The sequence below is a fragment of the Mobula hypostoma genome, chromosome 2, assembly GCF_963921235.1.
Source record: "Mobula hypostoma chromosome 2, sMobHyp1.1, whole genome shotgun sequence".
NCBI classification, from domain to species: Eukaryota; Metazoa; Chordata; class Chondrichthyes; order Myliobatiformes; family Myliobatidae; genus Mobula; species Mobula hypostoma.
The window spans coordinates 128,263,439-128,281,308 of NC_086098.1; the positions used below are offsets into that span (position 1 = coordinate 128,263,439).

At 43.4% G+C, this 17,870-nt stretch overlaps 1 protein-coding gene across 3 annotated transcripts in view; it reads left to right on the forward strand.

Moving 5' to 3' along the window:
- Window positions 1-17,870, forward strand: part of daam2 (dishevelled associated activator of morphogenesis 2) — a 397,811-nt gene that overhangs the window by 143,509 nt on the left and 236,432 nt on the right. For all 3 annotated transcript variants that reach the window (XM_063040647.1, XM_063040649.1, XM_063040648.1), the window contains exon 2: window positions 14,723-14,928. In XM_063040647.1, coding sequence (XP_062896717.1) covers window positions 14,749-14,928 — 180 coding nt within the window. In that variant the 5' untranslated portion in view covers window positions 14,723-14,748. The remainder of the gene's footprint in view (window positions 1-14,722; window positions 14,929-17,870) is intronic.

A 17,870-nucleotide genomic window follows, 5' to 3' on the forward strand; every position in this document is an offset into this window, starting at 1 on the left:
GAATGTATTTCTTGAGTGTAGGTCTTCAGGCTTCCATTCCTCCTCCCTAATGGTAGTAATAACAGGAGGGCATATCATGGATGGTGGGGGTTGTTAATGATGGATGCTACCTTCTTGAGATGTTTCTTGAAGGTGTTCTTGATGCTGGTGAGGGTTGTACCCTTGAAAGAGCTGCCTGAGTCTAATGCGGCCTCTTGTGATCCCGTGCATTGGGGCTCCATACTAGACTGTGATGCAACCATTCAGAATGCTCTCCATTGTACACCTATTGGAAATAAATCATCGAGGAGTAATCTTTTTCTCAGGGGGTCTTGACTTCAGAATACTCTACCCCAAAAAGTGTGGACCATTCTGTATATTCAAGATTGAGAAATTGGGAAATCAGATGTTAAGGAGAAAAAGCAGGAATATTGATTTAAGTCCAGGAACCAATCAGTGAATTGTAGAACAGGCTTGAGAGGCCAAATGACTGGCACTTGTCTTTGATCCTATGTCTTTGTGAGGCTTGAGAGTTAGCAACAAACACTCTCTTTACATATGTCCAAGAGGTCTGGAGAATGTTTTACTGGAGTTATACGATGCAGGAAGGCGATGCTCAGAAACTGTGCAGGGATAGGGGGCGGGTGGAAGTGAAGAGGGCCCTTTCTGCCACTAAGTACAGTGCCCAGCGCAAACTCACCCACTTATGTCTGTGTCCCATCTGAAGGAAACTTGGCAAAACATCCACAGAGTGAAGAGAAAAAGCTGTCACTTACAGCTTACAGCAGAGACGGTTAGTCTAGAGGTCAGCTGTAGCTGCTTTAATTGATGTTTTCCACCGCCGATCCACAGCGTTAGGAAGCTAACAACTCCTTTTAAGGATAATTATGATATATCCATGGAACGCTGGTCCTGTCTTTATCCCTCTGATTTATTTCTGTAAGTTGACCCAAGTTGCTTCAGTCATGTCTGAAGTGAAGACTGAAGTGTAGGCTCGCTGGTTTTCAGTATTCTCAATTTCAGAAAATATTGCCTATCTCATGAAGTGACTCTAAAGATATTTCTGGTGAGGTCGCCATGAATGCCTGCTAGGTCGCTGATGGTAAAGAGCACTGGTTTGTTGCTCCTTCCATTGCAGAGTCCATGCTTACAGCAAGTGTGCAGGGGAGAACAGAATGTGTGAGTGGGTGTGAGGGAGTATCTGTAACAAAAGGGTAAGAAAGAAATACAGGCGTGCACTGTCCCTGCACAATGTTTAAGAGTTATCACAATGAGTATTAATTGCCATGGCGTTAGAAGGCCATGAACCAAGGGCAGGTGGATTAATATAGACAGGTACAAGGAAGGCTGATAAGGATGGTTCTTCACGTGGGGTTATTAAGAACAATCAATCATGCTCTCGGATTAAGGGGTCATCTGTTTAGGACATCAAGGCAGAATTTCTTCTCTCAGAGTATCTTGACTTCAGAATTCTTATCTCAGAGAGAGGAGGGTAAATCATTGGTACAGAAACAGGCTTTTCAGTCCGACTGGTCAAGCTGATTAACACACCCATCTGAGCTCATCCCATTTTCCCATCTTTGGTCCATATCCCTCCAAAACACTCCTATCCATCTACTGTAAAAATGTCTTTTAAACACTGTTAATGATCCTGCCTCACCCACTTTCTGTGGTAGTTCATTCCATATTCTTCTGGGTGAAAAAGTTGCCCCTCAGGTTCGCATTAAATCTAATTTCTGATTCCTCAACCCTGAGAAAACCTTTCATCCTATCTATTTCCTTCATCAGTTAATGCACTTCTATAAGAACACTCACTTCCCCCTGTGTTCCAATGAATGAATTCCCAACCTGTTCAACTTCCCTCTGTGACCCAGTCCTTCAAGTCACAGTAGCATTCTTTGTAAATCTCATTGAATATATTGAGGATGGAAATTTAGTGGAATCAAGTGTTACAGAGTTCAAGCAGGGAAGTGGTTTTGAGTCCAGGAGCGTAGACACGGTGGGCTAAAGCCCTGTTTCAGTGCTGTATGACTTCTTGATTGTAGAGTAGTGATCGATCTGATGGGTGGCCTCAATTGCACTTTTCTGCCTGTTGCCCACACCCTTGATTCAGGGGACTGAGAGCACTTGAGGGTGTGTGTCAAGATGTTAAATGCAACAGAACTAAAAGAAGTCTGAACGTATTGTTAAAACTCCCTCACCCACCTGAATCAAATTTGCCTCCATTCTGTATATTCCTTTCCCTGCCTCTTCATGTACCCGCAGACACAAGAGACTGCAGATGCTGGAAATCTGTAGCAACACACAAAGACTTGAGGGATTCGGCAGGTTAGGCAGCATTTATAGAGATCTTCATTCCCTTCTCAGTGGAATCCAGCCTACTCTTGAGATTTTGCTCATGTTGTTTTTGATGATTCATGTTGTCACATAGACATCAGATCTAAACTTCATCTCATTCTTTCTTGTATTCCTTGGGCTTGCCCACTGGATTTCAGACAGGAGCAAGAACCTTGGCTTGTAACATCACACAAAATGATTAAAATTTAATATGAGGTCATGGGGTAATGCAGCCAAGTCTACATTGTTCTACATGGCCCTTCCTTCACTTAGGCTGTGGGGGGAAGGTGGCATCGCCATCTTGTTGGCTCACACAACTGTGCCCTCTCATGGCCAGTGGTATGAACTACTGCTTTGCTCTTTCTGTCAAGCAACCATTATATATAGCAACACTCAACAACTCAACAACAAGGTGCTCAACAACTTCTCTTTCACTTGCCCACCTTCAACAACTTCTAATTCAGATCCTCTCATTTTCTCCAGACCAAAGATGTAGCCGTGGGCACTCACTTGGGCCCCAGTTATGCTTGCCACAATCATTCTATATAACCAGGTGATCTGTAGCCATTGAAACTCCCTCACATACCATGGAATCAGGAAAGCTATCTATCATTAATATACGTCAATTTCAACTCACTGACTAATGGACCCTACATGTATTCATTAGGAGTTGTCAGCCTCTGAGATAATAACATCATAAACTGCTTCTTAGGGATAGCTTCTTCCCCTCCACCATCAGATTTCCAAATGGACAATAAACACATGTACACTAACTTACTACTTTTTCTCACTTTTTGCACTACTTCTTTAATTATATTTTAATATATATTTCTTATTGTAATTTATAGTTTTGTGTAATATATTGCTCTATACTGTCGCTGCAAAACAAAAAAATCACAACATACACCAGTGATATTAAACCTGATCCTGATCCTGATTCTGATTTTGAATTGCCTCATTGTAACCTTTAAGCCTCATAAGTATGAAACTTGTTGAAACACTGACCAAAAAGAAATCTAAAGGCAGAGATACCTTCTTACCTAGATGCTCCAAGTTAGATGAACCCTGCTACACCAGGCCATCAGGGAAACTTTGGTTGGAACATTAACATTACAATCCACTAATCAAAGTGCAGGGATCAGTTTCTGTAGAGTGAGAATGTGCTCCAACATTTAACTCCCATGATTTTTATGCCTTGGATTTGGGGAGAAAGTTTCCTGTTGTCTTCACCCACCATTGGTAATGGTCTCCTGGTCATGCAGGCTGAAATGTACATACCATAGAACCCAATAAAACTTAAAAGTCTGAGATTATTAATTTACATACAGTTCCAGTCAGTGACTGATGGATCCCCACATGTCAATTTAGGGTTTATACAGACATAAAAAGTTGGGGCAGGAGTTGATTATACTGTTTTTTCAACTTGCTCCTCCATTCAATGAAGTAGGAACGATGTGTTTAAGTTGGGAAAGATGCAGAACGTTGCTATTATGTTTGGAGGGTTTTAAGTTATAAGAAGTCACTGAATAGGCTAGGGCTTTCCTCCATGTTGCATATAGAGTTGTATTAGGACATGCTCTCTTCTTGCTGCTGCCATCAGGAAGAAGGTACAAGAGCCTTAGGACTCACACCACCAGGTTTAGGAACAGTTACTACCCCTCAACCATCAGGCTCCTGAACAAAGGGGATAACTTCACTCAACTTCACATGCCCCATCAATGATATTTTCTCACAACCAATAGATTCACTTTCAAGGACCCTTCATCTCATGTTCTAGATATTTGTTGCTTATTTATTTATATTATTGTTTCTTCTTTTTTCATTTGCACAGTTTGTTTTCTTCTGCACTAGTTGAAAGCCCTAGTTTGGTGGTCTTTCATAGATTTGGTTATAGTTACTATTCTATAGCTTGTTGAGAATGCCCAGAAGAAAATGAATCTCAGGCTTGTATATGGTGACAGATATGTACTTTAATAAGAAAATTTACTTTGAATTTTGAAAATTATGAGGGGCATAGATGGAATGAGTAGTCACAGTCTTTTTTTTTCTCCCAGAGTAGGACTATTTAAAATTAAAGGACATAGATTTAAGGTTACAGGGGAATAATTTAAAGGGGACTTGAGAAGCAGCTTACTCTACACAAACTGTGGTTCAAGTATACAACCGTCAGAGGAAATGTTTAGAGATGATAATGTCTGAAAGACGCATAGACCTTACATGGATAGGAAAGATCTAGAATGATATTGTTGTAATACAGGTAAATGGGACTAGGTGAGTCAGGGAAATTGGTCAAAGAGCCTTTTACCATCTGACTGACCTGATTTTTGATATCAATTCTACTTTCCTAACTGTTGCCCACACCTTCAATTCTGGGCATCGGGTGTGCACAAGAAGATGTAATGATATATCCAATGCAACTGAACAGAAAGAGGTCTGGCCATACTGTTAAAACCACCTCACCACCCTGAAATAATGATGTTGCAGAAAACCAGAGAAGTGGATTTGAAGTCCATGATCGAAGTTCTTCGTGTAATTCAGGGGTTCCCAACCATTTTTATGCAATAGACTAAGGTACCTGTAGACCCCAGGTTGGGAGCCATTGGTGTAGATGAACATATCATCACCTCTTCATCCATATCTTTAATCCATGGAGTTCAGTAATGACCATGATGATAGCATGGGAATGAGGGTTTGCATTTAACCTGTAGTCTTTCTGTGGTTATTAAGCCTCAGACTGACTAAAAGGATTTATTACCTCCAAATACAAGTAATTGAATACTGAAACAGTGCTTGTGCAGCACTGTGACCCACAGCACACATTAAGGATGGAACAGCAATAAGGCACAGCGGCGGAGGGAGGTGGGTTGTTTCTGCTCTGCCACTGTTGCAAAAAGCACCTCTCTGCAAGGAATTAACTGTTTTCTTAACAGTCATTTAGTTCTCCTGAGTGTGATAAACTTTTCAGATGCTCATGAAAAGCTTGCTGGTTCAATTCCTGGATATTACATTGTGAGCCTTCTGCCACAGTGTAGGACAAATAGGTTTCACTAACATCTTATAAAGCTTTAATGTAACATCCCATCTCCTGTACTCAATACTTTGATTTATGAGGGCAGTGTGCGAAAAGCTTTCTTTATGACCTCTTTTCAAAGAATTACAGACCTGTATTCCCAGATCCCTTTGTTCCACTACACTCCTCAGTACCTTAATGTTCAGTGTGTGAGACCTACCCTGGTTGGTCCTACCAAAGTGCAACACCTTGCACTTGTCTGCATTAAATTTCATCTGCATTTTTCAGCCCATTCTTCAGCTGGTCCAGATCCCACTGCAAGCTCTGTTAGTCTTCCTCGCTGTCCACTTCACCCCTAAGCTCGGTGTCATCAGAAAATTGCTGATCCAGTTAACAAAGTTATCATACAGATCATTGATATAGATGACAAACAACAATGGGTACAGCAGTGATCCCTGTACCACTTGTCTAGTCTTAGGCTTCCACCCAGAAAGGCAACCACCTACTTTCACTCTCTGGTTTCTCCCACAAAGCCAATACCTAATCCAATTTACTACCTCATCTTGAATGCTGAGCGACTGAACTATCTTGACCAGTATTCCATGTGGGACCTTGTCACTGCCTTGCCTTCACCAATTTTCCTCAAAAAAACTCTACAAGATCGGTTAGACACAGCTTACTATGCACGAAGCCATGCCTACTAACCCTAATCAATCCCTGTCAATCCAAATACTCATATATCTGGTCCCTTAGAATATCTTCCAATAACTTTCCACCACTCATGCCAGGCTTACTGGCCTAGAATTTACTGGTGTAATTTTAGAGCCTTTCTTAAACAGCGGAACAACATTAGCTATCTTCCAATCCTCTGGTACCATACTACTTGCTCAGGATGATTTAAATATCTCTGGGCCTGGGTATTTATCCACCTTAATTTGCCCAAGACAGGAAACATGCCCTACTCTGTAACCCGTATATAGTCAATAAACTTGCTGCTGCTTTGCATCACTTGTATAACCTCTGTGTCCATCTCCTGAGTCAATACAGATGCTAAAAATCCATTTATGATGTCCCCCATCTCTTTACTGCATGCATAGATTACCATTCTGACCTTCCAGAGGACCAGTTTTGTTCCTTGCTATCATTTTGATCTGAACAGATCTGTAGAAGGTCATTGGATTCTCCTTCACCTTGGGCAATCTCATGCCTTCTTTTTTCCTCATGATTTCCTTCTCAAGTGTTGTCTTGAATTTCTTACACTCCATAAGCACCTCATTTGTTCCTACCTGCCTATACCTGCTCTGCACCTCCTTTTAAAAACGCAAACATGAGGAAATCTGAAGATGCTGGAATTTCAAGCAACACACACAAAAATTGCTGGTGAACGCTGCGTTCACCAGCAACTTTTGTGTGTGATGCATCTCCTTTTGTTCTCTTATACAGGTCCTCAATATCTCTTGAAAACACAAAGTTTCCTAAACCTGTTATCTTTACCTTTTATTCTGGCAGACTCATACAAGCTTTGTACTCCCAAAAAATCACTTTTGAAGGCCTCCCCGTCACCAAGTACACCTTTGCCAGAAAACAGCCTGTCTCAATCCACACTTGCCAGATCCTTTCTGATACCGTCAAAATTGGTCTTTCCTCAATTTAGAATCTCAACATGTGGATCAAACCTATCTTTTCCTCCAGTCCTGATGAAGGGTCACAGCCCAAAATGTCAGCTACACTTTTTTTCATTGATGCTGCATGGCCTGCTGAGTTCCTCCAGCATTTTGTGTGTGTTGCTTGGATTTCCAGCTTCTTCAGATTTTTTTCTGGTATCTCACATTCCTTCATTGGGACTTCTATGTACTGATAAATTCCTGTGTGGAAGTCCCAGTGAATATGTGAAAAGTTAAAATTTTTGCCTGCTATAACAATCTTATTTTTCTTGCAACAGTCTGCGTTCTCTCTGCAAATTTGTTCCTCTAAATCCCACAAGCTGTTGGGTGGTCGGTAATAGAGCCCTATTAACGTGGTCATACCTTTCTTATTCCTCAGTTCCACCCATAAAGCCTCACTAGACAAGTTCTCCAGTCTGTCCTGACTGAGCACTGCTGTGACATTTTCCCTGACTAGTAGCACCATTCCTCCTCCTTTGATCTCTCCCACTCTGTTTCATCTAAAACAATGGAACCCTGGAATATTGAGATTTCAGTCCTGCTCGTCCTGCAACCAAGTCTCGCTAATGATTACAAAGTCATAATTCAATGTGTTAATCAATGCTCTGAGCTCATTTGCCTTTTCTACAATATTCTTGCATTGAAATATACACAGCTCAGAACATTAGTTGTACTTTGCTCAACCTTTTGGTACCTGAATTTGTCTGAGGTTTTAACAACATCTGTCTCCACAATCTCTCCAATCTCTCCTCTATCTGCTCTGGCACTCTGGTTCCCATTTCCCTGAACATCTCACTTAAACCCCTCTTCCTATGCTGCACTAGCAAATCTTCCTGCTAGGATATTAGTCCCCCTGCAGTTCAGGTGCAAATCGTCTTTCTGTACAGGTCCCACCTTTCCTGGAAGAGAGCCCAATGATCTAAAAATTTGATGAACTCCCTCCGACACCAACTCCTTAGATGTATAAATGTTCTTCCTACTTCTGGCCTCACTAGCATATGAAATGGGAAGCAATCCTGAAATCACAACCCTGGAGTTCCTGTCCTTTAACTTGGCACGTAACTCCCTGAACTCATTTTGCAGAACCTTGTCACTCTTTGTACCCATATCATTGGTACCTACATGGACCGCGACCTCTGGCTGCTCACCCTCCTATTAACAATGCTGAGGACTTGATCCGAGATAACCAAGACCCTGGTACCTGGGGAGGCGGAAAACATAGCATCTAGCATTCTTGTTCTCATCCACAAAACCTCCTTCTGTTCACCGAACGAACGAATCCCCTGTCACTACATCTCACCTCTTCTCCCCCCTTCCCATCTGAGCTACAGAGGCAGACTGAGTGCCAGAGAACTGTCCATTGTGACATTTCACTCGGTCATTCCCCCCGCCACCCCCCCCAACAATGTCCAAAGTGGATGGCCACAGGAATACTCTGCACTGTCTATTTAACCCCTTTCCCCTACCTCACTGTCTCCCAGTCTCCTGTGTCCTGCACCTTGGGTATAACTACATCTCTATATGCCCTATCTATCACCCCCTCAGCATCCCAAATGATCAGGAGTTCACCCATTTCCAACTCCAACTCCTTAATGCGGAGTGTTAGAAGCTGCAGCTGGATGCACTTCTTGCAGGTGAAGTCATCAGGGACACTGGAAGTCTCTCTGCCTTCCCATATCCCACAAGATGAACATTCAACTATCCTGCCTGTCATTACCACTGTTCTAACTGTGCAAATATAAAGAAGGAAACAATAAATAAACTGGAAAAAAATATACCTACAGCCTTTCACCTTTTGTAACACAAGCCTCTCCTTGCTGAAGCCTCGAAGATCTTAGGCATCAAATAACGACTCTAAAACTGTCCACTCCTGCAATGGCCGCTCCACTTACCCCTGCCTTATTTTTATTTGCTTTTATCAATCAATCCTATTCGCTAATTGGGCATTGTTCAAATATGAAATAAAAACAGGAAATAGTGGAAATACAAAGAGGCACAGTCACACATCTCACTAGAGAGACTGGGAGACCGCTTTGCTGAACATCTACGCTCTGTCCGCCAGAGAAAGCAGGATCTCCCAGTGGCCACACATTTTAATTCCACATCCCATTCCCATTCTGACATGTCTATCCACGGCCTCCTCTACTGTAAAGATGAAGCCACACTCAGGTTGGAGGAACAACACCTTATATTCCGTCTGGGTAGCCTCCAACCTGATGGCATGAACATTGACTTCTCTAACTTCCGCTAGGCCCCACCTCCCCCTCGTACCCCACCTGTTACTCTTTTTATGCACACATTCTTTCTCTCACTCTCCTTTTTCTCCCTCTGTCCCTCTGAATATACCTCTTGCCCATCCTCTGGGTCACCCCCCCCCGTCTTTCTTCCTGGACCTCCTGTCCCATGATCCTCTCGTATCCCCTTTTGCCTATCACCTGTCCAGCTCTCGGCTCTATCCCTCCCCCTCCTGTCTTCTCCTATCATTTTGCATCTCCCCCTCCCCCTCCAGCTTTCAAATCCCTTACTCACTCTTCCTTCAGTTAGTCCTGACGAAGGGTCTCGGCCTGAAACGTCGACTGCGCCTCTTCCTATAGATGCTGCTTGGCCTGCTGCGTTCACCAGCAACTTTGATGTGTGTCACTAGAGAGAGGTCGGGCTTCAGATAATAACAATTCATCAGAACATTAATCATTAATTCCTGCTTCTCTTCCAATTGATGCTGACTGGCCCACAGAGTGTTTCCGGCATTTCCTGTTTTCATTATAAATTATGGTAAGCAGATTTAGGGCAGAGCAATTTCACTGATCATTGTCTTTGAATTGTTTACTTGAGCCTGATATTGTGTTCATCTGCTTCAACTGCTGCACCTGGCTTCCAGCATGGGAGTGGATCATGCAAAAGGTAAACTCCAGGCTCAGTCAGGTATCAGTGTTGATCTCATCTTGGCTAAAAACTGGGTTGTGTGATTGTGTGCACTACTTTAACCCGCAGAAGGGGATTCGTCACCAGTACTTCACAACAGTCCAAAGGTACATGTGTGTGTGAGACATTCTCAGACAGACACACAGCTGGTCTAAGATGTCCCCTTCCCCTTTGGTTACTGAGCTTTTGCTGTTTATTGTCGATGTACAGGAATTGCTCTGCAAAAAATAGACCAAGATCCCCTTGGTTCATCGCCTACCATTCTGGCATGCTACACTGACAATGGAGTCATTATGCAATGATACCAATCAAGCTCTTATCAGTTGGCTCTGTCTGAGTGATGAATGGAAGCCAGCCTCCAGAAAGTTGTAATTCTTAACAAACAGCGTGTAAAACTGTGCGAGTGTTAGACTCTTAAAGGGTATGGAAAATAAAGAAAAGCTTTTGTTAACCCCACCAGATAGCATGTTAATAGTGGCAATACTCATGTTAAAAATGATTCACAATAGCCCTGCTGCTACGTTACCCGGACAAAACAGACCACATCGGTGATACATAATCAAGGACCCCTCCCACCCTGGCCATTCTTGCTTCTCCCACATCCAATCAGGCAGAAGATACAAAAGCATCTATCTCTGTTATCAGACTCTTGAATGGATCTCTTGTCCACTAAAATTGAATTCTTGATCTCTCCTCTTCTTCTATTCCCCACACTGGCCTCTTACCTCTTCTCACCTGCCCATCAACCTCCTCCTGGCTCCCCTCCTTCATGCCTTTCTGCTATGATCCACTCTCCTCTCCTATCAGATTCATTGCCCCCAGCCCTTTATCTTTCCTACCCATCTGGTTTCACCTAATACCTTCTTGCTATCCTCCTTCCTCCTCCCTCCAGTTTTTTTTACTCTGACGACTTCCCACTTTCTTTCTAGCCCTTACGAAGTCTCTTGGCACGAATCATCGACTGTTTGTTTATTTCAATAAATGCTGTCGAGTCCCTGCAGCATATTGTGTGCGTTGCTTTGAATTTACAGCATCTGCAGAATTTCTCGTGTTTATGTTCTTGATCTCCCAATTCAGATTGTCGTGGCCCTTGCACTTTATTTCCCAATCTGCACTGCACTTCTCCCTTTTTATAGTATTGTAAAACAATATTCTGCATTGTTTTCTATACTAATACCACGATATACTTATGTATGGCATGATGATCTGTCCAGGTGATATGTAAACAAAAGCTTTTCACTGTTTCTTGGTACATGTGACAATAATAAAGCAATATAAGTAAACATCCTAACTCTGCCTTCTCTTCACCTCCATCTAAACAGAAGTCACAGTGTTCTGTGTACAAGGTGTACTCCAGGTAGTTCTTCAGTCTACTCTGATGGCACCTCCTAAACTAGTGACTTCTGCTACCAGCAAAGACACTGGCAATTATGAACACCACCACCTGCAGTTTCCTCGACAAGTTGCACACCAGGCTGGCTTAGAAATGTATCAGAATCAGATCTGTTAACAGACTTCAATTATTGTTTTGCTCAGCATAAAATTATTATACATTGCAAAACACGAGGCAAAAAAAGGAATAAAGAGGTCGTGTTCATGATGGAGGGAAAGAAGCTGTTCCTAAAGCACTAAGTATGGGTTTTCAGGCTCCCGTACCTCCTCCTTGATGGTAGTAATGGAAAGCTGTTGTGCCCCATATGGTGATGGTTGCTGACTACTTGAGGCATTGCCTCTTGAAGATGCCTTTGATGATGAAGAAGGAGGTGCTAGCTGAATTTATAACCGCTCTTCAGTCTATTGCGTTTCTGTGCGTTCGTCCATCCATAACAGACTGTGATGCAACCAGTCAGAATACTCTCCATATATCCATTTGAAATTTGTGAGAGTCTTATAGATTTGTAAGAAGGTGAGGGACTGTACCCCAGTGAGAGTCAACATTTATGGAACTCTACCCTAGTGAAGATCAGTATGTGGGACTGCACCCCAGTGAGATTTAATGTCTATGAAACTATACCTAGTGAGAATCAATGTGTGTTGGAATTATTCCCAGTGAAAGTCACTGTCTATGTATGTGTATTTTCTTCTGTATATGTGAGTGCATATATGAATTCTCGTGTGTGTGTGTGTGTGTGTGTGTGTGTGTGTGTGTGTGAGAGAGAGAGAGAGAGAGAGAGAAAATGAGCGTCCACAAGTGTACACCTGCTAAAATGGTTCAGCAGAGCCTAGTTTCCACTTATCTTGCATCTCCCTACCAAGACATTCTGTCAGTTCTGTGTACTTCATTTGTGGCAATACCACAACTAAAGTAATTACACACAGGCAGCTCCCACTCCTCAGCACCGCAGAGGAAATAAGTCACCCTTAACCTTGGAGGTCTGGCCAAGGCTCAGATAGCCTTTGATTAGTTGACTGTGGCTTGTCACACACTGGTGCTCGCCATAATCTCTGTTAGCTCCACTTGAGTTGACAAGAATAGAGCAAGTGTTTGTGAAACTGTTATTGTTCTCCCCGCAGCACCCGAAGCAGCCGCACAGCCGCAGTCAGTGTAGCTGACGTGAGTTGTGATGGCTCTTGTTGGACAGTTCCAGGCAGCCTTTGACTCTTACCAACGGGGGTCTTTGTTTCAGTCACTATGAAGTGTGGAGACAGTTTCTGCTTTCTCTGTTATTGAAGCAGCTCTGTGCAGCTACTGAGCTGGAAAGACATCACCCTCAGAATGATTTAGCACACAGCTCAAGCGCAAAGCTTACTGTGGTAGAAACAAGGCAACGCAATGTGTTGTAGAGTATGGAAACTGGCCCTTTGGCCCAATGATTCCATGCCAACCATATTATCATCCTACACTAGTCCCGATTGCCCACATTTAGCTCTCTAAACTTTCCCTGTACAAATATCTATTAAGTATTCTAATTGTAGCTGTCTTTACCACTTACTTTGAAAGCACATCTCACATACCCACCACTGAAAAACTGGACCTCAAATCCCTCTTAAATCTTTCCCCTCTCACCCTAAAATGTGTTCTCTGAATTTAGACTCCCATTGCTTCAGGAAAAAAAAAACTGTGACAGTTCACTTTACCTGTGCCCCATGATGTTATATACATCTATAATGTAAGTCCCCTGGCACGTGGCCAAGTGGTTAAGGCATTGGACTAGCGACCTGAAGGTCGTGAGTTCGAGCCCCAGCCGAGGGAACGTGTTAGCTCCTTGAGCAAGGCACTTAATCACACATTGCTCTGCGACAGCACTGGTGCCAAGCTGTATAGGTCCTAATGCCCTTCCCTTGGACAACATTGGTGTTGTGGAGAGGGGAGACTTGCTGGTCTTCCATACAACCTTGCCCAGGCCTGTGCCCTGGAGGGTGAAGACTTTCCAGGCACAGATCCATTATCTTGCAAGACTGATGGATGCCTTTTAATGTCTGTCCCTAATTTGTTGTCCATCCCTTTTTTCCCCCTGGCAGAGGGGTGACCTTATCGAGATTTATAAGCTCATCAGGGGGATAGAGAAGGTGAATGGTCACAGAGTAGGGGAGTCCAAAACTAGAAGGCATAGGTTTAAGGTGACAGGGTCCTGAGGGACAACTTTTTTCCACAAAGAGATTGGTAGGCATGTGTGGTGGAACAAGCTGCCAGAGGAAGTGGCAGAGGTGGGGACACTTAACTTTTCAGAAAGAGGGGCTAGCTCAGTCAGTCAACTTGGTTAGTATGGACAAGCTGGGCTGAAGGGCTGGTTTCCATGCTGTATAGTTCTAGGACTCTCTAACTCGATACTTAATATTCCATGAACTTAGTGGTTCACTGCTTCACTTCAGATGGCAGTAGTGTGCCTAGAGTCAGTTGTCAGTGGTAAGAGTGATTTTTCTCCTCCGTAAGGAATTGGAGAGCCCAATTTTTTTGGTACAACTTGATACAGAGTTTCAAACCCAAAACCTCAATGATTCCTTTTTCCTACCACCCTCCCCCATAGATGCTGCTCAACCTGCTGAGTTCCTCCAGTGGATTGTTTGTTGCTCCACACTACACCTGACATAGTAATATTGTTTTTAATATATTTGACCTTAGGTCGTGAACACTACTGTCATTTCAGTGTCCATCTTTGTTGTCCTGACTGGCGCTGTTTGCTCCGTTAGTAGAAGTCAGATCAACTACAGAAACACATCATAACCAACCATATACAGTTGGTTTGGGCAAATTCGCGTATATGTGAGAAGTGTTTCTTAAGGAGTGACAATAAAGTTGAATATTTCTGATTTCAGATATCTTTGTAGTCACTTTTACTAGTTGTTAACAATAAATTAAGACTTTTGGGACTGGTTTTGAATTCACCTGCTCTGAACCATGGCCCAATTTGATAACTACTGAGATGCTGGGTCATCTTCCATTTAAGTTTTCATTCTTGCAGTTTAGACAGACGGCAAGTAGAGCTGCAGTCTCATGGGTCCAGTGATCCCAATTCGATCCTGACCTTGAGGTGCTGTTGGTATAGAGTTTTCAGGTTCTGCCTGTGACTGGGTGGATTTCCTTTGAATGCTTTGGTTTTCTCCTCTCACGTCCCAAAGATATGTGGGTCAGTACGTTAATTGTTCATTGTAAATTACCTCCATGTGTGCAGTAGAGTGTCAGAATCTGAGGGCAATTGATAGGAATGTGGAGAGAATTAAAACAAATTGGACAAGGATAAATAGGTGATTGATAGTGGGCAAGGCTTCAGCTGACCAAAGGGCCTGATTCCATGCTGTATAACCCAATCACAGAGATAGAGCTTAAAGGTCCTCTCATATTTATGACTCTTTCTCCATCTTGTTTCAGACCATGAGCTCTAGCTAGCACTACAGATGCTGACCATGGCGCCTCGGAAGCGGAACCGTCATGTTTTGGGATTCCTTTGCTGCTTCCGGAGTAGCGAGCATCCAGAGATCACCTTCAAGGACAGCAGCGTGCCTCTGCAGCTGCTGGAGTTCTCCCTGCCCATGCCACCCACCGACGAACTCAACGCCAGGTTTGCAGAGCTTGTGGTAAGTGTGGCTGAGTAGCACGGGGCACGGGGCGGAAGGACCTCGGCCGATGGGGTCGCAATCTCTGCCTTTTAGAGATCTATTTATTCATTTCTGACATCTGATCGGGCCAGCATTTACTGTCCATCCCTAACGGCCCATGGAACATTATTTTGCAGTTGTACAAGACATTGGTGAGTCCGCACTTGAAACACTATGTACAAATTTAGTTACCCCATTATAGAAATGATATTATTAAACCAGAAGGAGTGCAGAGGAAATTTACAAGAATGTTGCCAGGTTTCGAAGGTTTGTATTGTAGGGCAGGCCAGTAGGTGATAGAAGAGGTGACCTTATGAAGGTGTATTAAAGCATGAGAAGCCCAGATAGGGTGAATGGACACTGTTCTTTTCCCAGATAAAGGGAGTCAAAAATGAAAGAGCATAGCTTTAAGATGAGAGGGGGAAGCTTTAAAAGGGACTTGAGGGGCAACTCCTACATGCAGAAGATTGTGCATGTATGGAATGAGCTGCTAAGTTACATTAACAGCATTTAAAATACATCTCCTAGTCATGTGAACATGGATAGGAAAGGTTTAGCAGGGATTCCCAACCTTTTTTTTATGCCCTACCATTGACCAAGTGGTCTGCTGACCCCAGGTTGGGAACCCTTGGTTTAGAGAGATACGTTTCAAACATGAGCAAATGGCTTTGCTTAAATGTTTAACATGGAGACTGGGCTGAAGGGCTTGTTTCTGAACTGTATAGCTCTCTCACCCTGAGGTATGATGAGACACTTTCTCAAACCATTGCAGACCTGATGAAGTATGTTTCCAACTAAGCTGCACAATTTAGAGGGGATTTTGCAGGTGATGGTGTTCCCATTCACCTGCAGCCCTTGTTTTTCCTAATGGGACTGGGAGGTGATGTTGGAGTAGTGTGGGTGAGCAACTGCGATGCGCTATACAGTAGGTATACACTATAGTCTTTGTGCACTACTTGTGCAAGGGATGAAAGCTTAGAGAGAATTTGTTCATTATGTGCCATGTCATATGACATCAGTGATCATGGTCTTTCTGTGACCATGATTGTTCGTGGCAAACTTTTCTACAGAAGTGTTTGCCATTGCATTTTTCTGGGCAGCATCTTAACAAGATGGGTAACCCCAGCCGTTATCAATACTCTTTAGAGATTGTCTGCCTGGTGTCAGTGGTCATATAAGCAGAACTTGTGATATGCACCAGCTATTCATACGACCATCCACCACCTGCTCCCATGGCTTCACCTGACCCTGATCAGGGAGCTAAGCAGGTGCTACACCTTGCCCGAAGATCACCTGCAGGCTAGCCTTACACCTCCTTTGGTAGAGATCTATCTCTACCCCACTCCACCTAGTGAGGAAGATGGGATGCTAATTTACGCAGGTTTTTGGTCCTTCTTTTGGTGGGATAGAACACTTTGAACGTTGTTGCAGCTCAGGTCACACCCTGACATAGTTTGTAGATGGTGTAAAGGCTTTAGGATGCTAGGAGTTGAATTACACATCACAGACTAACCAAACTCTGCAATCACATCATTTTCATGACTCATTGTTAATTTTTAGGTCAGGGTGATTTGACAGGTGATTTTGCACTGTGCAACAGTTCCTCCCATCAATAGTCCTAGAGAAAGCAAGATATGGGCAGACTGACTGTCACAGCCTATCATGACTCTCAGGAACCAATTTAGTTAGCATGAACAACCTGGGCTGAAAGGCCTGTGACTTTGTTTTGTAATCCAACACCTGCCTTGACCAAGATTTTGGGACACTGACATCTTTGGAGGTTGTCCATAAGAGAGGCTGACAACGAACGGAAGCATGCAGGGCTGGAGGTCCGAGGCCAGGTTCCTGTGCATGGTGGAAGAGAAAGCCTCATTGTTTATGTACAACCTCTTAAGTAATCAGGCACAGCACAGCAGAGGTCTGATTTTACAAAAAGAGAAAGCAAAGAAGACTTGCATAGAGTCATAGAGTACGAAAATAGGCCATTCGGACCACTGAATGTGTGCTGCCCATCAACCACCTATCCGCTCAAATCACACACAAATCTCATTTTAATTAACAAACAAACTGCTGGAGGTGCTCAGTAGATTGAACAACATCCGTAGGGGGAAAGGAGTTGATAATGTTTCAGATTAAAACCTGCATCAGGACTTTTACCTCTGATAGATGCTCCTCAACCCACGGATTTCCTGCGGAAGATTGTTGCTCAAGAATACAGTGTCTGCATTCTCTGTATATCCTATCCCATTTTAATTCTTCCCACATTCCCATGAACCGTTTTTCCATCTGCCCCCCCCCCCCCACAGTTTATACCACTCACCTACACATCTGGGGGCAATTTACAAAAGTCAATTAACTCCATCAACCCAGACACCTTTGAAGTGTGGGAGAAAACCAGAGCACTCAGGGTGGTCCATGGGGGGGGGGGTGGGGTGCACAGGGAGAACATGCAGGCTTTAACAGGACAACACCAATGGTCAGGAACAAACCCAAGTCGAACACTCATCTGGGCCCATTGCTGTGCTTACTCCATGAATACAAAGAGGCAAATGTGACTTGGTTGGAAACATCCTTTTGCTTCTGACTCATATGGCTGTGGTTCAAGCGCTGATTCAGAGCTGTCAGTATGAAGATCTATGGTGGCACGTTCTGCTGCAGCAGTGGGGAAGTCCTGGATTGTCAGATATCCAGCTGATCCTTTACACCAGGGGCTCCCGACATTTTTTAAACCATGGACACCCCCCTACCATTAACCAAGGGGTTCGTGGATCTCAGCTTGGGAACTCCTGCCTTCGATGTTTAACCAGTTAGATCTCAAAGAAGTCACAGCAGAGTTATCCTTGTATCTAAGGCCAGCAAATCGCCATATCAGAATGATTTTTCAGTCATAGATTTGTAGAGTTATACAGCATCCTTCCAAT